General features: G+C 43.4%; 1 protein-coding gene across 3 annotated transcripts in view; it reads left to right on the plus strand.

Moving 5' to 3' along the window:
• The first annotated feature begins 3,330 nt into the window (after positions 1-3,330).
• Positions 3,331-23,504, plus strand: part of HAUS6 (HAUS augmin like complex subunit 6) — a 53,983-nt gene continuing 33,809 nt past the window's right edge. The window contains exons 1-8 of one of the 3 annotated variants that reach the window (XM_050761326.1): positions 3,605-3,710; positions 3,856-4,003; positions 9,724-9,819; positions 12,465-12,543; positions 13,559-13,691; positions 17,926-18,073; positions 20,542-20,607; positions 20,916-20,964. In XM_050761326.1, the coding sequence (XP_050617283.1) occupies positions 3,876-4,003; positions 9,724-9,819; positions 12,465-12,543; positions 13,559-13,691; positions 17,926-18,073; positions 20,542-20,607; positions 20,916-20,964 (699 nt within the window). In that variant the 5' untranslated portion in view covers positions 3,605-3,710; positions 3,856-3,875. Of the gene's footprint in view, positions 4,004-9,723; positions 9,820-12,464; positions 12,544-13,558; positions 13,692-17,925; positions 18,074-20,541; positions 20,608-20,915; positions 20,965-23,504 lie in introns of all 3 variants that reach the window. The other 2 variants (XR_007719819.1, XM_050761327.1) reach the window with 2 other exon arrangements.

Below are 23,504 nucleotides of genomic sequence, written 5' to 3' on the forward strand. Positions count from 1 at the left end.
CGGGCAGATCACCTGAGGTCTAGAGTTCCAGACCAGCCTGGTCAACACGGTGAAACCCTTTCTCTATTAAAAATACAAAAATTAGCTGGGCATGGTGGCGCATGCCTATAATCCCAGCTACTTGGGAGGCTGAGGCAGGAGAATTACGTGAACCCAGGAGGCAGAGGTTGCACTGAGCCGAGATGGCACCACTGCACTTTAGCCTGGGTGATAGAGTGAGACTCCATCTCATAAATAAATAAATACATAAATAGAATCTCTATTGAAATAAGTAGATCTTTCCCCTGGCAGGCCATCCCCATCCTGAAGAGATTAACTGAGAATCCAATACTTGCTCTGTCACCCACGCTGGAGTACAGTGGCATGGCATGTGATCTCAGCTCACTGCAACCTCTGCGTCCCGGGTTCAAGCAATTCTCCTGCCTCAGCCTCCCAAGTAGCTGGGACTACAGGCGTCTGCCACCATGCCTGGCTAATTTTTGTCTTTATAGTAGAGATTGGGTTTCACCGTGTTGGCCAGGCCAGTCTTGAACTCCTGACCTCAGGTGATCTGCCCACCTTGGCCCCTCAAAATGCTGGATTACAGGTGCGAGCCACTGTGTCTAGCGTAAAATTTTTTTTTTTTGAGACAGGGTCTTGCACTGTTGCCCAGACTGGCATGCAGTGGCATGATGTGGGCTCACTGCAACCTCTGCCTCCTGGGCTGAAACAATCCACAGCTTCAGCCTCCCAAAGTGTTGGGATTACAGGTATGAGCCACTACACCCAGCTTCTAGTACTTTTGGGTGGCCACCTATGAGACTTCATACTAACCCTGGTGTCCACAACCACTTATCTTGATAGACACTTTTCTATAGATTCTAGGTCTTTAGATAGTAACTTGACTCTTTCAACCAATAGCAATCAGAAAATCTTTTTTGTTGTTGTTTTTTTTTTTTGTTTTGAGACAGTCTCACCGAATCGCCCAGGCTGGAATTCAGTGGTACGATCTCAGGTCCCTGCAACCTTGGCCTCTTGAGTTTAAGCGATTCTCCTGCCTCAGCCTCCTGAGTAGTTGGGATTACAGGTGCGCACCACCATTCCTGGCTAATGTTTGTATTTTTAGTAGAGACGGGGTTTCACCATGTTAACCAAGCTGGTCTCAAACTCCTGACTTCAAGTGCCTCGGCCTCCCAAAGTGTTGGGATTACAGGCGTAAGGCACCATGCCCGCCCCAATCAGAAAATCTTTGAGTCCACCTATGACCTGAACCCTCCACTTTGAGTTGCCTCACCTTTCTGTACAGAACCAATGTATACCTTACATGTATTGATTGATGTCTTATGTCTCCCTAAAACCAAGCTATAGCCCCACCATCTGGGGCACATGTTCTCAGGAACTCTTGAGACTGTGCCTCAGGCCATAGTCACTCATATTTGGCTCAGAATAAACTTCTTTAAATATTTTGTTAGAGGAACCCCTGCTTTCCAGGCCTCTGGTTTAATAAAACATGACTCAAGTGACTCCATCTTAAACTAGCTAGGCACTTACAAGGCTCCTATAAAATTAATGCTTATGGTCTAAAAACAGCCACATTCTAAGCTTGCCACCAATTATAATAACAGAATATTTATGGCCATACAGGACATCTCCCACCAATCCTGCAGAATGTCCAGATGCTCTAAAGAGCAGCCAACTTTACTTAAAGATGATGTTAATGAGCAAGCATAGGTTGAAAGATTAATGGTCTCTGAAAGCACAATAGCCCCACCTTTAGTGAGCACATCTGCGCATTCCAAGTTTAATTACAGCTCTTTATAGTTTCTCATAAGTAGAGACAGTAACAGTAACAAAGGACCGTGTGTTCCTCCGCCTCCTTTCTGAGGTTGCTCCGCTCTTCAACGGAGTAATTTCCAATAAACTTCCTTCCTTCATTGTGCTCTGTGATTCACCTCAAATTATTTCCCGCACAAGATCCAAGAACCTTCTCTTTGGGTCTGGATCAAGACTCTGTTTTTACCGGTAACAATTTTACAGAGTTTGACTCTTTGTTGACAGGAGTCAGAGATTTTTTTTGTTGCTGTTCTTTTGCTTGGAGAAGGGTCTTGCTCTGTCACTAGGCTGAATGAAGTGCAATCGTGCAATCACAGCTCACTGCAGCCTCAGCTTCCCAGGGCCCACATGATTTTCCCACCTCAGCCTCCTGTGCAACTGGACCACAGGCTGCACCACCAGAATGGAATCAGAGATCTTACAATGACCTCCACAGTGAAAAGCTATGCATAAACTTCAAAAAGTGGTTTTAGGCTGGGCGCGGTGGCTCCTTCCTTGGGAGGCCAAGGTGGACAGATCGCTTGAGCCCAGGAGTTCGAGCCCAGCCTGGGCAACTTAGTGGGTTCTCTCTCTCTCTCTCCTCTCACTCTTTTTTTTTTTTTTTTTTTTTTTTTTTTTTTTTTTTGAGACAGAGTCTCACTTTGTCGCCCAGGCTGAAGTGCAGTGGCAGGATCTTGGCTCAATGCAACGTCTGCCTCCTGGGTTCAAGCTATTCTGCCTCAGCCTACCGAGTAGCTGAGCTGGGATTACAGTCATGCGCTACCCCGCCCGGCTAATTTTGTATTTTTAGTAGAGACCGGGTTTCTCCATGTTGGTGAGGCTGGTCTTGAACTCCCCGCCTCAGGTGATCCACCCACCTTGGCCTCCCAAAGTGCTGGGATTATAGGCTTGAGCCACCGTGCCTGGCCTCTTTTTATTAAGGTGGTTTTAGTGAGGCAGGAGGCAATAATTGCCAGAGGTAGCAATGAGACTTAAAAGCAGGTTACCCAATCCATTTCGAGGCCCTGTTGTCTATGGGGTTTGTGGTAGGCAACAGCCGTCAGTTAAGAGAACTGCAGGCGGCCGGGCGCAGTGGCTCACGCCTGTAATCCCAACACTTTGGGAGGCCGAGGACGGCGGATAACCTGATGTTAGGAGTTCGACACCAGCCTGGTCAACATGGTGAAACTGTCTCTATTGTGCTTTCAGAGACTATTAAAAATACAAAAAATTAGCCGGGCGTGGTGGTGGACGCCTGTTAATCCCAGCTACTCTGGAGGTTGAGGCAGGACAAATGCTTGAACCCGGGAGGCGGAGGTTGCAGTGAGCCGAAATCTCGTCACTGCACCCCAACTTGAGCAACAAGAGCGAAACTCCGTCTCAAAAATTTCATTTAAAGCAGACAAAGGAGCATCTAGTATTTGAGGGCATAGATTTCGCTAATGACAGAAATGGGGCTCAGAGATTACGTGACTTGATCAGAGTCACAGTGAGCATAGCGGAGGATGGAACCAATGCTTCTTCTCTCTACACCGAGGTACAGTGCTCCATTTATGGCTTTTATGTGACGTAACAACTAGCATACACAAGCAAATGAACCCCACACACCAACAATCAGAAAAGCCCGAAGACCCGAGGATCTGGGCAAGATAGCCGTTACGCAAGCGCAGAACAATTCGCTGGCCGCGCAATGCCGCGTGGGTCTTGTAGTTTCTTGGCTGGGCATGACCGGAAGGGAGGAGAGAAGGGCGCATGGCATGGCGGGAGATATAGTCCTTCCGGGAAGTCCCTCCTCCTTCGGAAGACTGGCGGCGCAGGCGCATACTGCTCTTCCTTAAGGGCGGGAGTCTCGGTTTGTGGTGGCTTTGCTGAGGCAGTTGTGCCCGCACTACCGTTAGAAGCTCAGTTTCCCGGAGGCTGTAAGTCCCTTTGAGGCGAAATGGCTCGGGGCGAGAAAGGAGCAGACTTTGGCAATGGAAGGACCGCCGCGACCTCAGGCTGACCGTAGGGAGGGATCTTGAGGGCCCTCCGAGTCCCCTGGGTTTGCGCTTTCTTTCTTCGCAGCCGCCGTGCCTACCGCGAGGATGAGCTCGGCTTCGGTCACCGCTTTCGAGAAGGAGCATCTCTGGATGTATCTGCAGGCGCTCGGCTTCGAGCCAGGCCCGGCAACCATTGCCTGCGGAAAGATCGTGTCGCACACGCATCTCGGAGTGTAAGGAGGCCGGGGCTGTCGGGGCGAGGGAGCCTGAGCCGGGGGATCCCGGCCTTGCCCTTTTGTATACCCCGGAGGTTGATTAATCAGAATTGGTTGAGCGGTTACTCTGTGCCAGGCATTGACTCCAAAGTTCCTACTCCCAGTTGCTGCCAGCCTAGTGGCAGAGGCAGACAGTAAATAATGGAAGAGTGCCGGAAGCGATCTGTAGGCGAGTGCAAAGTCTGCAGATGGGCAGAGTGCAAAACTGGAGGAACAGCTTAATTCTGCCTAGGTGGTGGAGGGGTGGTCTGTGGAGTAGTGGGAGGGATGGCGGGTAGTAGTGGAAGAGCAGGGGAATCTTACGTACAAAATGCCTTTTGAACTCAAGGGAGCCTTTGAAGGTGGTTTAACTTTATAATTTTTAATTTTTGAATTAGTAAGGCATGCTGGAGTTAGCATAAAACAACGGAGAAGGTATTAAAAACTAATACCCTTTTAATGAAAAGTATGGAAAGTAAAAGCCCCTTCCCTACTTTTTCCACTTCTGTTAAGGTTATGGATCTCTCCTAATAACCCACTGTAAATAACTCTGTTTTATTTCTATGTTTTATCAACTTTAGCCAGTATCTCTGTTTCATCATTCCCACTGTAGGCCAAGGGGAATTTGGGATAGATACATTGGCCATCTTCTATTCTCCTCAATCTGTTATATTTTTGTAAATTACATATTTTCAGTTCTTCTAGAGGCTTTTTTTTTTTTTGAAACAGAGTCTCGCTCTGTCGCCCAGGCTGGAGTGCAGTGGCGCGATCTCGGCTCCCTGCAACCTCCGCCTCCCGGGTTCAAGTGATTTCTGCCTTAGCCCCCTGAGTAGCTGGGACTACAGGCGCCCGCCACCATGTCCGGCTAATTTTTGTATTTTTAGTAGAGACATGAGTTTCACTACATTGGCCAGGCTGGTCTCGAACTTCTGACCTCATGATCCGCCTCCCAAAGTGCCAGGATTACAGGCTTGAGCCACCATGCCTGACTGTGGCTGTGGTTTTTTCCTTGTTTTTGTTTTTGTTTTTTTTTGAGTCGGAGTCTGGCTCTGTCGCCCAGGCTGGAGCGTAGTAGCACGATCCTCGGCTCACTGCAACCTCCTCCTCCTGTGTTCAAGCGATTCTTGTGCCTCAGCCTCCGTACTAGCTGGGATTACAGGTGCCCGCCACTGCGCCCGGCTAATTTTTGTGTTTTTGGTAGAGACGGGGTTTCGCCATGTTGGTCAAGCTGGTCTCAAACTCCTGACCTCAGGTGATCCACCCGCCTCGGCCTCCCAAAGTACTGGGATTACAGGCGTGAGGCACCGCACCCAGCGACCTCTATTTCTTGATTCATCAATCTCTTTTGATTCCTACCATAATTTCACAATGAACCGAGCTATTATAAGATTTCCTTCCTCCTCCTCTGCCTTCCCCCTCTTGACTTGTTTTGGCTGTATTTTTTCTGTCAAGATTTACAACTGTAATTAAGTTTTGCTTGGTAATTATTTTTGAGAAGTTACTATTAACGTGTGTAGCGGCCTGTCTAGCAGTCTTTTCTAAAAATTGAGTACCGCCTGGCGTGGTGGCTCCTGCCTGTAATCCTAGCACTTTTGGGAGGCCGAGGGGGCGGATTGCCTGAGCTCAGGAGTTCGGAAACAGCCTGGGCAACACGGTGTAACCCCATCTCTACTAAAATACAAAAAAATTAGCCGGGCGTGGCAGCGTGCGCCTGTAGTCCCAGGTTCTGGTGAGGCTGAGGCAGGAGAATGGCTTGAGCCCAGGAGGTGGAGGTTGCAGTGAGCTTAGATCGCGCCACTGCACTCCAGCCTGGGTGACAGAGGGAGACTCAGTCTCCGGGAAAAAAAAAAAAACTGACTACAAGCATATAGCATTTATCAGGTTCATGTATTATTTGTTTCACATGATTTGATGGCCCATAGCACAGTCACATTTTCTCTATACTGGTGGAGAAGTCTGAAGCTTTTCCAGAGTTCCGCTGAGAATGGCTCTCATTGTCACTGCGTCATTCTCTGCAGTGTTTTGGCAATTTTAGTTTTTTTTTTTTTTTGGGACAGAGTGTGCTATGTCTCCCAGGCTGGAGTGCAATGTCGCAATCTTGGTTCACTTCAACCTCTGCCTCCTGGGTTCAAGCAATTCTCCTGCCTCAGCCTCCTGAGTAGCTAGGATTACAGGCACCTGCCACCGTGCCCAGCAAATTTTTCTATTTTTTAGTAGAGACGGAGTTTTGCCACATTGGCCAGGCTGTACTACTTTGCATTCTACCAACAAGGTACAAGCATTTCCTTTTCTCTGCAAGATTCGCCATCTTGTAACACATGTCCCCTTTAAATGCTTTATTTTATTTTATTTTGTTTTTTTGAGGCAGAGCCTTGCTCTGTCGTCCAGGCTGGAGTGCAGTGGTATGATCTCAGCTCACTGCAAGCTCTGCCTCCCAGGTTCACTCCATTCTTCTACCTCAGCCTCCCGAGTAGCTGGGACTACAGGTGCCTGCCACCACGCTTGGCTAATTTTTTTTGTATTTTTTTAGTAGAGACGGGGTTTCACTATATTACCTAGGATTGTCTCAATCTCCCGACCACCTGCCTCGACCTCCCAAAGTGCTGGGATTACAGGTGTGAGCCACCGTGCCCGGCTCTTTAAATGCTTTAAGCATGGATGTGGCATCAAATTTACTTTTTTGTTTTTATTTTTTGAGATAATCTGGCTCTGTCTTCCAGGCTGGAGTGCAGTGGCCTGAATGTGGCTCACTGCAGCCTCCATCTCCTGGGCTCAAGTGATCCTTCCACTTCCGCCTCCCAAGTAGCTGGAATTACAGTTGCCTGCTGCCATGCCTGGCTAATTTTAATTCTTTTTTTTTTGAGATGGAGTTTTGCTCTGTTGCCCAGGCTGGAGTGCCGTTGTGCGATCTCAGCTCACTGCAACCCCTGCCTCCCTGGTTCAAGCAATTCTCTGCCTCAGCCTCCCGAGTAGCTGGGAATACAGCCACCTGCCACCATGCCTGGCTAATTTTTTTGTATTTTTAGTAGAAACAGGGTTTCACCATCTTGGCCAGGCTGATCTTGAAACCCTGACCTCATGATCCACCTGCCTTGGCCTCCTAAAGTGCTGGGATTACAGGCGTGAGCCACCACGCCTGGCCGGCTAATTTTAATTCTATTCTTTCTGTAGAGATGGGTTTTCACTGTGTTGCCTAGGCTGATCTTGACCTTCTGGGCTCAAGTAGTCCTCCCACGTCGGCCTCCCAAAGTGCTGGGATTACAGGCATGAGCCACTGCACCCTGCCAAATTTACTTCTAAAATTGCTCAATGCACCTGTAAATCCAGCTGCTTAGAAGGCTGAGGTGGGAGATTACTTGAGGCCAGAAGTTTGAGACCAGCCTGGGCAACATAGTGAGACCCTGTCTCTTAAAAAAGCAATTAGGCTAGACATGGTGGTTCACACCTGTTATCCCAGTGCTTTGGGAGGGCAAGGTGGGAGTATTGCTTGAGCCCAGGAGTTTGAGGCTACAGTGAGCTATAATGGTAGCGCTGTACTCCAGCCTGGGTAACAAGAGTGAGAGAGACCCTGTCTCTTAAAAACAAAAAAGAAAAAACCCATTATTTTTTATTCACTTATATTTTGTACATACACGTTCTCTTTGGTTTGCAGTTTATGAGTTTTTTGTTTCTATGAGCCTGAACTGGTATGACCACTTTTCTTTCTTTTTTTTTTTGAGATGGAGTTTTGCTCTTGTTGCCTAGGCCGGAGTGCAGTGGCGTGATCTCGGCTCACTGCAACCTCTGCCTCCTGGGTTCAAGAGATTCTGCTTCCTCAGCCTCCGGAGTAGCTGGGATTACAGGCTTGCACCACTATGCCCCACTAATTTTGTATTTTTGGTAGAGACGGGGTTTCTCCATGTTGGTCAGGTTGGTCTCGAACTCCCGACCTCAGGTGATCCAGCCGCCTCAGCCTCCCAGAGTGCTGGGATTACAGGCGTGAGCCACCAGGCCCGGCTCCATTTTTTAAAAATGTTAAACATATGCTTAATATATGACTCAGCAATCCATTCCAAGATATTTGCCCAAAAGGTTTGCAGTTTGGAAAAATCATATGGTTGCATTACAGAGAATGGATAGAAGGGGAAGAAGGGCTTTGCAGTTAGTTATCTAGGCCTGAACTAAAGTGGCAGTAGGAATAAAAAGAGGTCATTCATTTATTTGTTCATTCAACAAATATTTATTGACCACAGTATTGGACCTGGCTATGCAGTGGTAAACAGAATAGATATAAATTTTCCCTTACAGAATTTTTTTTTTTTTTTTTTTTTTTTTTTTTTGAGACGAAGTCTCGCTCTGTCACCAGACTGGAGTGCAGTGGTGCGATCTTGGCTCACTGCAACCTCTGCCTCCTGGGTTCAAGCGATTCTCCTGCCTCAGCCTCCTGAGTAGCTGGGATTACAGATACACGCCACCACACCTGGCTAATTTTTGTATTTTTAGTAGAGATGGGGTTTCACCATGTTGGCCAGGATGGTCTCGATCTCTTGACCTCTTGATCTGCCTGCCTTGGCCCCCCAAAGTGCTGGGATTACAGGTGTGAGCCATTGCACCCGCCCCCTTACAGTGTTTTAGTCTAGTGAAGGAACAAACCTTCAACAAATGTCTTATTACAAATTATAATAAGTGTCAAAGAGAAGAGAGCAAGGTACTTTATGAAAAGACAACAGGTTTGAGAGATGGTAGGGAAGTAGGATAGATGGAACTTCATTTGTGTTACTTGAAGAGTAGAGACATTCTAAGGACAAAAGTGTTGTTTGACAAATGGGTAGGCATAGGAACTTACGCAAGAGAATGGTAATCCTAAGTCAGAAATTCACTTGATTTGATTTTTTTGGAAGTAAATTTCATGCTTTTCCGTTTAAGTTAACTCTTGATTCCTTATAGTTGTGTGACATTTCTTAAAGGGTTTAGTGTTTTTTTGTTTTGTTTTCACTTTTTTTTTTTTTAGGCTTTGTTTTGATTAATTAGGGTAATTGGAACAATAAAAACGAATGCCAGCGTTATGTTATAAAGATGGTTCTGGGAATAAAAATCTAGTAGTGAAGACCCTGGACTCTAGGGTGAGGTGACATATTTCAAATCAGTGCTTTTCTACTTTCTGGTTAAGTGATTTTGGGCAAATTTCTAACCTCTAAATTTAGGTTTCCTCATCTGTATAATGAAGATAATCAAACTACTATCTAGTGTCATTAGGATTAAATAAAATAATTTGTGTTAAAGTAGATAGTATGTGATAGTAGTGAAGATTAGCTAAGTTACTGCTTGTAGAAGGCTTAGAAGAATGCTTGGCAAATAGGAAACTCTTAATAAATATTAACTATTTACTGTTATTCAGTTAATGTAGGTTGTTACCATTATAAGGCATGGTTCTCTCTCGAATTAGGTTTTCCTTCCTTTTCTGTAGAGTGTTTTCATTAAAGCCAGTTCTGCCAGTCTTATATTGAATCTGTGATTTGAGAATTAGAAAATGAAAGCTTGCATGTTTTTCTTAACTGGTTATAAAATGTACATGAATGAGAAAAATTAATTTGCCTTGACTTCCTGAAGAGAATGAAAACATTAATTTGTGTCGAACTCTTACTCAGCTTTTGATGATGTTTGGTTTATTAACCATTTTCTTTTTCTTTTTCTATTTCTATTTCATTTTTAACCACTAGGAACATGTTTGACAAGCTGAACCGTGATGCCTTTCATATAGTTTCTTATTTTTTGTTTCAAGTTCTGGACCAGTCTCTCACCAAAGAAGTTTTCAAGTAAGGAAAAATAATTTCATTTTCTTAAGTTTCTTTCCAAATTTGAAATGGACTGTGTTTTGATATAAGACAGAATTTCTTTTTTCTTTTTTTTTTTTTTTTTGAGATAGAGTCTCACTCCATCACCCAGGCTGGAGTGTAGTGACGCGATCTAGGTTCACTGCAACTTCCGCCTCCCAGGTTCAAGAAATTCTCCTGTCTCAGCCTCCCGAGTAGCCGGGATTACAGGTGCCTGCCACCATGCCTGGCTAATTTTTGCATTTTTATTTGAGATGGAGTTTCACTTTGTTGGTCAGGCTGGTTTCAAACTGCTGACCTCAGGTGAACCACCCGCCTCGGCGTCCCAAAGTGCTGGGATTACAGGTGTGAGCCACCACACCCAGCATAAGCCAGAATTTCAACTTGGCCTTTGACTGATGTTTTGAATGAATATTACAAAATTCAGGTTTGAGTCTTATACATTTAATTCTTAATCTTTATAAATCTGGGTGACGTTTTTCTTTGGTACATATCTTAAAATCATTTTCTTTATGTATATTTTTTTTTTTTTTTTTTGAGACGGAGTAGGTAGTGCAGTGGCCGGATCTCATAGTTTTTATTTTATATAATTCTTAACATTTTCTTTATGGTCTTAATAATTAAGCAAATTATTGTTAGCAGCACAATTAACTGGTATCAATCTGTATGAACTTGATTTTGCCCTGTTTTTTTTTTTTTGCTTAGTACTGTATGCCTTACTACTTTTCCTATAGGCAGTGTTGTTTTGTCTACATGGTTCTCTGTAAATCCTTACTTTTTTCAGTGATATATTAAAGCATCACTTGCTGTAGGGAAAAATCATTCCTAATACATTTACTCTTTTGTTGTATGCTGTTGTTTAAGAAGGAGATAAAAATGTAAACACCCACTAGTCTCAGTTCTAAGTTATTTTGCATGTGATTTGTGTTTCTGCTATCTAAAAAAGTGTTCAAATTTCTTTTGATATTTATGTTGTGCCTTCAATCTTTTATATAGGAAAGCAACAAGTAGATCTATTGCTTAGGGCATTATTTTCATTTTTGATAATCTATTTTGAATATTTTGCTTTTATTTAAAGTTCTGAGTGTGCAGGAGAATAGGTATGTTTGGATCATTTTTTGGAATTCCCTATTATTAAGGTATAGAGCAGCTTCTTCTGTCCAAACAAAAATAGATTTTTACTTTTTTTTTGCTGATTATCAACATTACGGCTCATTTTAAGTAATTCAGAAAATATAGGAAAATGTAAAAATTGTTTTGAAACCCATCAACCACTGAGTATCACTGTTGACATTCTAGCCTTTTAGTCTTTTTATTCCCTATGCATGCTCAGTTTTTTCTGCAAATACTGAATGTAGTTATAGAAAAAGTGAGGCCTTAAATAATTATGCCTCAGAATAAAAATTTGGAAAAAACTGACTGAAAGGAAAGCAGTAGGTAAATTTTAAACCCTAATATTCTTGACCAAAGTTGAAGCAAAATTTTCTTTTTCATGTTTTTCTGTCTTGTTTAGCCACAAAGCAATAGCACCCACAGTATGATAAGGATTATCTCTAGGAGTCATGCTCTTGTATGCCATTTTTTGTCCTCTTCATATATATCTGTTTATGTTTCTGTCCCGCAAGATTACTATTTCTTTTCAGGCTTAATTTACTAGTTTATTTATTTATCTTTATGCACTAGTCCAGTGGATCCGTTGAGATTGTTGTCTTTAGCTGATTTTCAGCAATTCTTATAGCTGTTCATTCCCTCATTTAATACATTTTAGTTGTTTGTATGAAACAGAACTCAATCCTTTAGATGTTTATAAATTAAAAAATTCAATTTCTCACAGGTTGGTGTCTCTCTATCTGTTATTTAAGAATGTTAACTTTAATTCATTTCACTTTAATTTTTTTTTTTAATTTTTTTTTTTTTTCTTTTGAGACAGGGTCACCCAGGCTGCAGTGCAGTGATGCCATCTTGGCTCACTGCAGACTCCACCTCCTGGGTTCAAGCAGTACTCGTGCCTCAGCCTCCTGAGTAGCTGGGGCTGTAGGCGCACACCACTATGCCTAGCTAATTTTTTTATTTTTAGTCGAGACGGGATTTCTCCATGTTGGCCAGGCTGGTCTCGAGCTCCTGGCCTCAAGCGATCTGTCTGCATTGGCTTTCCAAAGTGCCGGGGTTACAAGTGTGAGCCACCACGCCCAGCCATGTGTTAATATTTCTGGTAGTAGAAATAATTTTTTTTTTTTTTTTTTTTTTTTTTTTTTGAGACAGAGTCTTGCTCTGTCGCCCAGGCTGGAGTGCAGTGGCCCAATCTCGGCTCACTGCAAGCTCCGCCTCCCGGGTTCACACCATTCTCCTGCCTCAGCCTCCTGAGTAACTGGAACTACAGGTGCCCGCCACCACGCCCGGCTAATTTTTTTGTATTTTTTTAGTAGAGACGGGGTTTCACCGCGTTAGCCAGGATGGTCTCGATCTCCTGACCTTGTGATCCGCCCGCCTTGGCCTCCCAAAGTGCTGAGATTACAGGCACGAGCCACTGCGCCTGGCAATAAGTTTGATTTTTAAAAAATTTGCTGAGGCTTTTTTTTTTGGCTCTTGTTGTGCATAGTCCTAATGCTTTTATTTTTGTTTTCCAGATTTTGTTGGCCCCCATTTGACCAAAAAAGTGATACTGAATTCCGAAAACATTGCTGTGAATGGATAAAAAGGATTTCTGTAAGTATTCTTTTTGTTAGAAGATACAGACTTTAAGAAGTTAAAAACTACTTTAACTCTTTAACTTTTTAGAGGTGAAATCTTTTTAATGCTTCAATGCTATCAGTATAAGCAAGGAAATACTAGTTAAAATAGTCTTCTTTGATGGTTTTTGGTTGGGATTCTATGTATTTCGAAGAAACCAGCTTTGCTGGCCAGGTGCACTGAAAATAGGTTTTAGACTTCCTGAGAGTTTATAGCACAGTTTTTGTTTAAAGAAAACTTTTTCAACTGTATATTATTTTAGTTTGCTTCCCCAGATAGTATCAATGATTGTGTCTGTATCATTATAATTGTTTTTTCTTACCAGGTCTACATTGAGTTTAGAAAAACCAAAACCCACAACGTTTAACTTGTGGTTTAAATGGAATAATTCTGATCAAATTCTTTTTTCTTTTTTCTTTTTTTGAGATGGAGTCTTGTTCTGTCACCCAGGCTGGAGTGCAATGGCACAGTCTTGGCTCACTGCAACTCTGCCTCCCAGGTTTGAACGATTCTCCCACCTCAGCCACCTGAGTAGCTGGGATTACAGCCATGTACTACCATGCCCAGATAACTTTTGTATTTTTAGTAGAGATGGGGTTTCACCATGTTGGCCAGGCTGGTCTTGAACTCCTGACCTCTAGTGATCTGTCTGCCTCGGCCTCCCAAAATGCTGGGATTACAGGTATGAGCCACCGCACCCAGTCCTGATCAAATTCTTTTATGCTTCAAAAATAGTATGATGAGGAGACAGTGGGCTGGGGGCCTTACCCCCTTGGACTGTTTTGTACTCTGCTGCAGAGTTGGACATGTCCAAGCCACTGTGCTATGAAGAGGTACTAGGGAACCCCATGCCAACCTGTAGCATAGTGCTCATGAAAATGTGGGACTTCTATTGCAAGACTGTCACACCCTTTAACAAAAATAGTATGATGTAAATGTAAGAGTTTTTGTTAACAAGGTCTTCAAATCATCTTACTTCTCTTCTTCATAGGGTGAATGTGGAAGTAGCTTTCCTCAAGTTGTTGGTTCACTATTTCTTTCTCCTGGTGGTCCTAAGTTTATTCATCTGATGTATCATTTTGCAAGATTTGTTGCAATGAAATATATTAAATCCAATTCTAAAAGTAAGTTCAACTTATAAAATACTTTTTTGTTTTGATTCTTAAATTTTTATTGTTCTTTACAGTTTTTAAATCATGAAGAGATCTTAGTAAAAGCAAGATAAGTTAAAACATTAATGTACCCCAAAAAGGAAATGGTTAATATTCTACTGGAACTGTACTTTGAAATCTTCTCATAATGAACATAGTTACTATTTATATTTTTTTATTATGTTCTAATACAAGGATTGGGAAACATTTCCCTTTTTTTTCCTCTAAGACAGAGTTTCACTCTCGTTGCCCAAGCTGGAGTGCAATGGCATGATCTCAGCTCACTGCAACCTCTGCCTCCCGGGTTCAAGAAATTTTCCTGCCTCAGTCTCTTGAGTAGCTGGGATTACAGGTGTGTGCCACCATGCCTGGCTAATTTTTTGTATTTTTGGTAGAAACGGGGTTTTACCATGTTAGCCAGGGCTGGTCTTGAACTCTTTACCTCAGATGATCTGCCCACCTGGGCCTCTGAAAGTGTTGGGATTACAGGCGTAAGCCGATGCGCCTGGCTTTTTTTTTTTTTTTTGAGACGGAGTTTTTGCTCTTGTTGCCCAGGCTGGACTGCAATAGCGTGATCTCGGCTCACTGCAACCCCTGCCTCCTGGGTTCAAGCGATTCTCCTACCTCAGCCCCCTGAGTAGCTGGGATTACAGGCATGCGCCTCCACGCCTGGCTAATTTTGTATTTTTAGTAGAGATGGGATTTCTCCCTGTTGGTCAGGCTGGTCACAAACTCCTGACTTCAGGTGATCTGCCCGCCTTGGCCTCTCAAGGTGTTAGGATTACACCAAAGTGTTAGGATTACAGGCATGAGGCACCACGCCCGGCCTTTTTTGTTTTGTTTTTTTAATACTGGGGTTGCACCATATTTCCCAGGCTGGTGTTGAATGCCTGTGCTCAGGCAGTCTTCCTGCCTTGGCCTCTTAAAGTGCTGGGATTACATACATGCGTGAGCCACCGCTCCTGGCGACAATTGATACTTTTATCACTAGTGTATGGATAATGTCTGTTTTCCTAAAGGCTCATTAACATAGTATGTGACCAGACCTTTTTTTTTTTTTTTTTTTTTGAGATCGAGTCTCGCTCTGTTGCCCAGGCTGGAGTGCAGTGGCGTGGTCTCGGCTCACTGCAAGCTTTGTCTCCTGAGTTCACGCCATTCTCCTGCCTCAACCTCCCGAGTAGCTGGGATTACAGGCGCCCGCCACCACACCTGGCTGATTTTTTGTATTTTTTAGTAGAGACGGGGTTTCACCGTGTTAACCAGGATGGTCTTGATCTCGTGACCTCGTGATGCGCCAGCCTTGGCCTCCCAAAGTGCTGGGATTACAGGCGTGAGCCACTGCGCCCGGCCTGTGACCAGATACTTTAATCTTTTCAGTCTGATAGGTTACAGTGGGATCTCAGTATAGTTTTAATTTGTATTTCTCTTATTAGTGAGGTTGAAAATTGTTTCATGTTTAAGAGCAATTTGTACTTAAAAAAAAATGTTTATTTTTTGGCTGGGTGTGGTGGCTTATGCCTGTAATCCCAGCACTTTGGGAGGCTGAGGTAGGCAGATCACTTGAGGTCAGGAGTTCAAGACCAGCCTGACCAACATGGTGAAACCCCATCATTACTAAAGTACAAAAATTAGCTGGGCATTGTGGTGGGCACCTGTAATCCCAGCTACTTGGGGAGGCTAAGGCACGAGAATTGCTTGAACCTGGGAGGCAGAGGGTGCAGTGAGCCAAGATTGTAGTACAGAATTCCAGCCTGGGCAATAGAGCAGACTCAGTCTAAAAAAAAAAATTTTATTTTTTTTAGAGATAGGGTGCGTCTCCCTATGTTGGCCAGGCTAGTTTTGATTTGAACTCCTGGTCTCAAGTAATCCTCCCACCTCAGCCTCCCAAAGTGCCAGGATTTCAAATGTAATATAAGAATGTTTCCAATTTTTCTGCTAGTGGATGATCTGCCCCAATTACATGTAATACAAACTGTTTTATATAAAATATGCATGTTTGGATTTAATAAGGCATAAGACTTGTAAGCATGGATTGTCCTATTTCTGGATTTAAACCAATTCAGTCAAAATGTTCAGTCTCTAGGTAACTTCTAAATTCGGTAAACTCATTTCTTGTTAAATATTTAGTAATTCTGATGATTTCTTTGTTTTTCTTTTTTCCCCAGACGAAGTCTCACTCTGTTGCCCAAGCTGGAGTGCAGTGGTGTGATCTCAGCTCACTGCAACCCCTACCTCCTGGGTTCAAGCGATTCTATTGCCTCATCCTCCTGAGTAGCTGGGACTACAGGCACACGCCACCATGTCTGGCTAATTTTTTTGTATTTTTAGTAGAGATGGGGTATCACTATGTTGGCCAGGCTGGTTTCGAACTCCTGACCTTGTGATCCGCCCGCCTCAGCCTCCCAAAGTGCTGGGATTACAGGCATGAGCCACCATGCCCGGCAAATTCTGGTGGTTTCTCTGAGGCAATACTAGGACCTGGATAAGCAACGTTAATGCACTGTGGAAGTCCCTGATTTTCAGAATACTCATGTTTTTGTTGTATTGAGCCATGTAGGATTTATTACAGGTAAAAACCTGAACTCTGAAATATTTATATGGGTTATTCTCAGGTCTACTTTGGTTTTTAGTAACACAGTGAATAATTATTTGAGAAATGAACAGTGGTTTTATTTGGTTATCCTGTCCTATTGTCTTACTAGGAGGAAAAGTAAACTGATGGCAGCAGTGGAGATGATGTGATCCTCTCTTACCTTTTTATATTGACTTTCTTCCTTTGTTAAAAGGTTCTGTGGCTGGGCACGGTGGCTTACGCCTGTAATCCCAGCACTTTGGGAGGTCAGGGCGGGCGAATCATGAGGCCAGGAGATTAAGATCATCCTGGCTAACACGGTGAAACCCCGTCTCTACTAAAAATACAAAAAATTAGCTGGGCTTGGTGGCGGACACCTGTAGTCTCAGCTACTCAGGAGGCTGAGGCAGGAGAATGGCATGAACCCGGAAGAAGGAGCTTGCATTGAGCTGAGATCCCGCCGCTGCACTCCAGCCTGGGTGACAGAGGGAGACTCCGTCTCAAAAAAAAAAAAAAGAAAAAAAATATTCTTTTTGGAAGCAAAGTAGCTCTTATTATAATTTGAGATATCTGGCCGGGCGCGGTGGTTCAAGCCTGTAATCCCAGAACTTTGGGAGGCCGAGACGGGCGGATCACGAGGTCAGGAGATCGAGACCATCCTGGCTAACACGGTGAAACCCCGTCTCTACTAAAAAATACAAAAAACTAGCCGGGCGAGGTGGCGGGCGCCTGTAGTCCCAGCTATTCGGGAGGCTGAGGCAGGAGAATGGCGTAAACCCGGGAGGCGGAGCTTGCAGTGAGCTGAGATCTGGCCACTGCACTCCAGCCTTGGCGACAGAGCAAGACTCCGTCTCAAAAAAAAAAAAAAAAAGAGATAGCTATAAATAAATACACTATAGATATAAATGTATTTCTAGACGTCTCAAATTATAATAAGAATGTTTTTAGGTAGATGCCCTCTGAAAATTTTTAATTGTGTAAAATAACTCACCTTTAGAAATCTTTTTTAGTTGCCTGCCTTAAAAAAAGGTCATCTTACTTTCATTAACATTAGTTGTGTCGGGCTGAGTGTGGTGGCCTGTAATCCCAGCCCTCTGGGAGACTGAGACAGGAGGATCCCTTGAGTCCAGGAGTTCAAGACTAGCCTCGGCAACACCTTGAGACCCAGTCTCTACAAAAAATACTAAAAAAACAATTAGTTGGGCATGGTGGTATGTACTTGTAGTCTCAGCTACTGTGGAGGCTGAGGTGAGAGGACTGCTTGAACCCAGAAGGTTGAGGCTGCAGTAAGCTATACTTGTGCCACTGCACTTCAGCCTGGGCAATACAGTGAGACCCTGTCTCAAAAAAACAGCCCCAAATACCAAAACAAAACGTTAGTTGTATTGTTATATATTTATGGTATACTAGCTTTTGGGGAGTTGTTAGTTACATGATGTTAATTTCTTAATATTAAAATTCAACATTTTTGGTATTTATTAGCTTGTAAATCTGTTTTCCTTTTTTAAAAAGTCAATCAAATTTAGCAGTGGGAGATTGTATACCATCAATGTTAGTGACACTAGTGTTCAATTCTGATAACCCACTACTATCAGACCAGCCTGTTTTCTATAATCTTAATTGTGTTCCGTGTAGATTCTTCTCATCATTTTGTAGAGACATTTAACATAAAACCACAGGACTTGCACAAATGCATTGCCAGATGCCATTTCGCACGTAGCAGATTTTTACAAATTTTGCAAAGAGAAGATTGTGTTACCCAAAAATATCAGGAAAATGCGCAGTAAGTAGTACCTTGATAGAAAATAATTTCTTTCTTTTGAACAGATGTCACCAATATAATGTCAGCAGAAATAATCCATGCCTACCTCAAAACCCTGGTGATTATTTTTCCATTTTAAAGTCAGATAACTTTTTTTTTTTTTTTTTTTTTTTCCCCCTATCTGAGACAGGGTCTGGTTCTGTCACCTAGGCTCTTAAGCTGGAATTCAGTGGTGTGATGTCAGCTCACCGCAGCCTCTGCTTCCCAGGCTTAAGTCATCCTCCCACCTCAGCCTCCAGAGTACCTGGGATTGTAGGCGCAGGCCACCATTCCCAGCTAATTTTTGTGTTTTTAATAGTAACGGGGTTTCACCATGTTGCCCAGGCTGATCTCGAACTTCTGAGCTCATGCAGTCTGCCTGTCTCAGCCTCCCAAAGTGTCAGGATTACAGGCATGAGCCACTGTGGCTATAGTCAGATAACTTCTGCATAAAATATTTTAAAACTTTAGGCATACTATAAATGTAAGTTTAGAGAAAAAGAAAAGATCACTGTATTTATTGATTTATTTATTTATTTTGGGATGGAGTCTCGCTCTGTTGCCCAGGCTTGAGTGCAGTAGTGGAATCCTGGCTCACTGCAACCTCCACCTCCTGGGTTCAAACGATTCTCCTGCCTCAGGCTCCCGAGTAGCTGAGATTACAGGCGCCTACCACCACGCCTGGCTCATTTTCTTTTTTGTATTTATAGTAGCGATGGGGTTTTGCCATGTTGACCGTGCTGGTCTTGAACTCCTGACCTCAAGTGGTCCACCTGCCTTGGCCTCCCAAAGTGCTGGGATTGCAGGTGTGAGCCACTGTGCCCGTCCCACTTTAGTTTAAAAAGTTCAGTTTTCTTTTCTTTTTTTTTTTTTTTTTTTGAGACGGAGTCTTGCTCTGTCCCTCAGGCTGGAGTGCAGTGGCCAGATCACAGCTCACTGCAAGCTCCGTCTCCTGGGTTTACGCCATTCTCCTGCCTCAGCCTCCCGAGTAGCTGGGACTACAGGCGCCCGCCACCTCGCCCGGCTAGTTTCTTGTATTTTTTAGTAGAGATGGGGTTTCACCATGTTAGCCAGGATGGTCTCGATCTCCTGACCTCGTGATCCGTCCGTCTTGGCCCCCCAAAGTGCTGGGATTACAGGCTTGAGCCACCGCGCCCGGCCGAAAAAGTTCACTTTTCTTATGTGCTTTGTAAATATGGAAATATATTTTAAAGTTGTAATTGTAGTGTTTATTTTATTTCATATCCTTTTTTGTCTTGATATTTCATTCTGTAAATTTTTCCACATTGCCATAGTTTATTACCATGTTTTTTTTTTTTTTTTTTGAGATGGAGTCTCGCTCTGTTGCCCAGGCTGGAGTACAGTGTCACAATCTTGGCTCACTCCAACCTCCCCCTCCCGGGTTCAAGCAATTTTCCTGCCTCAACCTCCCAAGTAGCTGGAATTACAGGCGCATGCCACCATGCCTAGCTAATTTTTGTAGTTTTTAGTAGAGAAGGGGTTTTGCCATGTTGGCCAGGCTGGTCTCGAACTCCTGACCTCAGGTGATCCACCCACCTCAGCCTCCCAAAGTGCTGGGATTATAGGTGTGAGACACTGCACCATGCCAGTATATTACTTTTAATGTCCATTAGTCCGATTTGTGGGTATTTCGTTAAGTAGATATTCTTTCAGGTAGGTAGTCATCATTTTTTAAAACCACTTAATGCTATTTTATATTTAGGTTCAGGGGCTCAAGTGATCTTCCTGCCATGTCTGGGAGTACAGGCGTGTGCTACCACACCCAGCTAATTTTAAAATTTTTTTGTAGAGACAGGGCCTTGCTTTGTATCCAGGCTGGTCTCAAACTCCTGGCCTGAAGCCACTTTCCTGCCTCAGCCTCCCAAAATATAGGCATTACAGGTGTGAGCCACCACACCTGGCCTAATTTCTTTTTTGCAACTGTAGACAATTACAATAGGATAACTTTGTAGAATGCTTTGTTGTATTTTACTAAAGCTATAGAATCCTTTGAAATTAACTGAAATGTTGCCTGACTGTATTAGATAACATTTAAATTTATCCCCTGGGTATGTGAGATAAGGATAAGAGCAGAGTCGTCTTACTAACCACCATCATTCTAATCAGAGAGGGTATACTATCCTGATGTATTAGATAACATTTAAATTTATCCCCTGGGTATGTGAGATAAGGATAAGAGCAGAGTCGTCTTACTAACCTCCATCATTCTAATCAGAGAGGGTATACTAACCTACGAGTCCTAGGTCCATCTCAGTAGGAGCCTGTATGTTGAATCACTTGTGTGATAAAGAGAGTTTAGAGTCCTTTAGCTTGCTGGTGGCTGTACCCAGAGGCCTTGATCAAGGATATGAAAAGGGAAAATAGAGAAGTGGGCTATACTAATTAATTGTAATGGTATTATAGTTGTCATTTTGTATGTTTTCTTGCAGATTATCAGTTAAGCAGGTACGAAACTTGAGATCTGAATGTGTAGGACTGGAAAACCAAATAAAGAAGTAAGTGACTTTTAGAGCTAGAAGTTGCCTTAGAGACTAGTTTAGCTTTTGCATTTTACAGGTGAGAAAACAGATTCCCACAAACATTAATTAAAATAATATATCAATAGCCAGATGATGATAGGATTAGAGCATAGTTATGACTGCTAGTCCAGTTCTTCTAATAAATTATTATCGCTTTCAGATTAAATTTTATTTTTTGTTGGGGTGGTTGTTGGTGGGTGGGTTTGCAGACTGATTAGCTCTTTGGATATTAAATTGCCATGTGATTTTTCATGTGACTAACTAGATTATTTAATTTTTATTAGAATGGAACCCTATGATGACCACAGTAATATAGAAGAAAAAATTCAAAAGGTGAGACAACTTATAAAAGGAGAAATTTAATCTTTTAAAATTCTGTGATATGCAGTGTTTGCTCAGTTGGTGGGACTCTTATAGTCTATTTAGCACAATTTTTTTTTTTTTTTTTTTTTTTTTTTGGAGATGGAGTCTCGCTCTGTTGCCCGGGCTGGAGTACAACAGATTTTGGCTCACTACAACCTCCGACTCCTGAGTTCAAGTGATATTCTTGCCGCAGCCTCCTGAGTAGCTGAGATTACAAGCATGCGCTACCACGCCTAGCTAATTTTTTTTTTTTTTTTTTTTTTGAGACGGAGTCTCACTCTGCCGCCCAGGCTGGAGTGCAGTGACTGGATCTCAGCTCACTGCAAGCTCCGCCTCCCGGGTTCACGCCATTCTCCTGCCTCAGCCTCCCGAGTAGCTGGGACTACAGGCGCCCGCCACCTCGCCCGGCTAGTTTTTCGTATTTTTCAGTAGAGACGGGGTTTCACCGTGTTAGCCAGGATGGTCTCGATCTCCTGACCTCGCGATCCGCCCGTCTCGGCCTCCCAAAGTGCTGGGATTACAGGCTTGAGCCACCGCGCCCGGCGCTAATTTTGTATTTTTAGTAGAGACAGAGTTTCACCATGTTGGCCAGGCTGGTCTTGAACTCCTGAGCTCAGATGATCTGCAGGCCTTGACCTCCCAAAGTGCTGGGATTACAGGCATGAGCCACCACGCCCAGCCTCCCTTCCCCTTCCCCTTCCCCTCCCCTTTCTGAAATGGAGTCTCACTCTCCCAGGCTGGAGTGCAGTGGCATGGTCTCGGGCTCACTGCAACCTCCGCCTCCTGGGTTCAAGCGATTCTCCTACCTTAGCCTCCCTAGTGGGTGAGATTACAGGTGCATGCCAATATGTGCAGCTAATTGTTATATTTTTGTAGAGACAGGATTTCACCATGGTGGCCAAGCTGGTCTTAAATTCCTGACCTCAGGTGATCCGCCTGCCTCGGTCTCCCAAAGTGTTGGGATTACAGATGTGAGCCACTGCACCCGGTCCCATTTCTTTTTATTTATTTATTTTTTATTTTATTTTATTTTTTTTTGAGATGGAGTCTCGCTCTGTCGCCCGGGTTGGAGTGCAGTGGCCGGATCTCAGCTCACTGCAAGCTCCGCCTCCCGGGTTTACGCCATTCTCCTGCCTCAGCCTCCCGAGTAGCTGGGACTACAGGCGCCCGCCACCTCGCCCGGCTAGTTTTTTTGTATTTTTTTTTTTAGTAGAGACGGGGTTTCACCGTATTAGCCAGGATGGTCTTGATCTCCTGACCTCGTGATCCGCCCGTCTCGGCCTCCCAGAGTGCTGGGATTACAGGCTTGAGCCACCGCGCCCGGCCCCATTTCTTTTTATAGTACTATTACTTTTTTCTTTTTTTAAACTCATAGGTCGTATGTATAAAGATATTAATGGAGTGCCTTTAAAACACTTGAATATAATGGAAAAATGAACTTATAATTCATAAGCTTAATTATATTCAAAAGGGTTTTTAGATATGATTAATTAAAAATTCTCCACCCCAGTACAAAAAGCTCTGCTTGATTGTAGTATAACCTTGTCAGTTACAAGGTTATACTTGTCAGTGGTATTAATTTATCTAAGTAAAATGGGTTAACTGCAGGGAGATGTTAAGTATGAAAGGAAAATGAGGAATCAAAATGAGGCTGGTTTGGCAGGAGGGAGGATTCTGACAAATGAAAATGATCTGAGACCTCCAGAGTTTGACTTTGATGTGAGTTAAGTATTTTCTTAGGTTTTCTTTTTTTTTTTTGGATAAAATTTCTCTCAAGCTCTTTATTGTGATTCTGTGATTGCCACGCCAAGCTGCTGTGGGTATAAATTTGGCTTCCAAGGCACATTGTCACTTGTAAAGGTGAGCGCCCTCTTAAGGAAATATTTTTATTCAGTGAATGCTTATTGATATCTGATATGTGCTAGGTATCTTGTAGATATTAGGGCCAAAACAATGAGGAGAACAGGCAAGGCAAAGTCACTTCCTTCATGGTATTTTCCATTTAGTGAATCTCTTTTTTTTTTTTTTTTTTTTTTTTTTTTTTTTTTTTGAGACGGAGTCTCGCTCTGTCGCCCAGGCTGGAGTGCAGTGGCCGGATCTCAGCTCACTGCAAGCTCCGCCTCCCGGGTTCACGCCATTCTCCTGCCTCAACTACAGGCACCCCGCCACCTCGCCCGGCTAGTTTTTTGTAATTTTTAGTAGAGACGGGGTTTCACCGTGTTAGCCAGGATGGTCTCGATCTCCTGACCTCGTTCCGCCCGTCTCATCCCAAAGTGCTGGGATTACAGTGAATCTCCCGGCCAGTGAATGCAAATTATATAATTAAAATAATTTGCAGAACCTATTAAAGTTTTCACAGCCGTCTCTTCTGAGTTTGGTTCATATTTGTTTTCTCTGAGTACAGTCAACTTTGAGCCCTTGACAAGATAAAAATCTAGACTTGGAAAATCTGAGAACCAGATCCTAGATAATTACAGATTCATCAAGGAAATGCCATCCTGTGAGACCTC

The sequence above is a fragment of the Macaca thibetana genome, chromosome 15, assembly GCF_024542745.1.
Source record: "Macaca thibetana thibetana isolate TM-01 chromosome 15, ASM2454274v1, whole genome shotgun sequence".
Lineage (NCBI taxonomy): Eukaryota > Metazoa > Chordata > Mammalia > Primates > Cercopithecidae > Macaca > Macaca thibetana.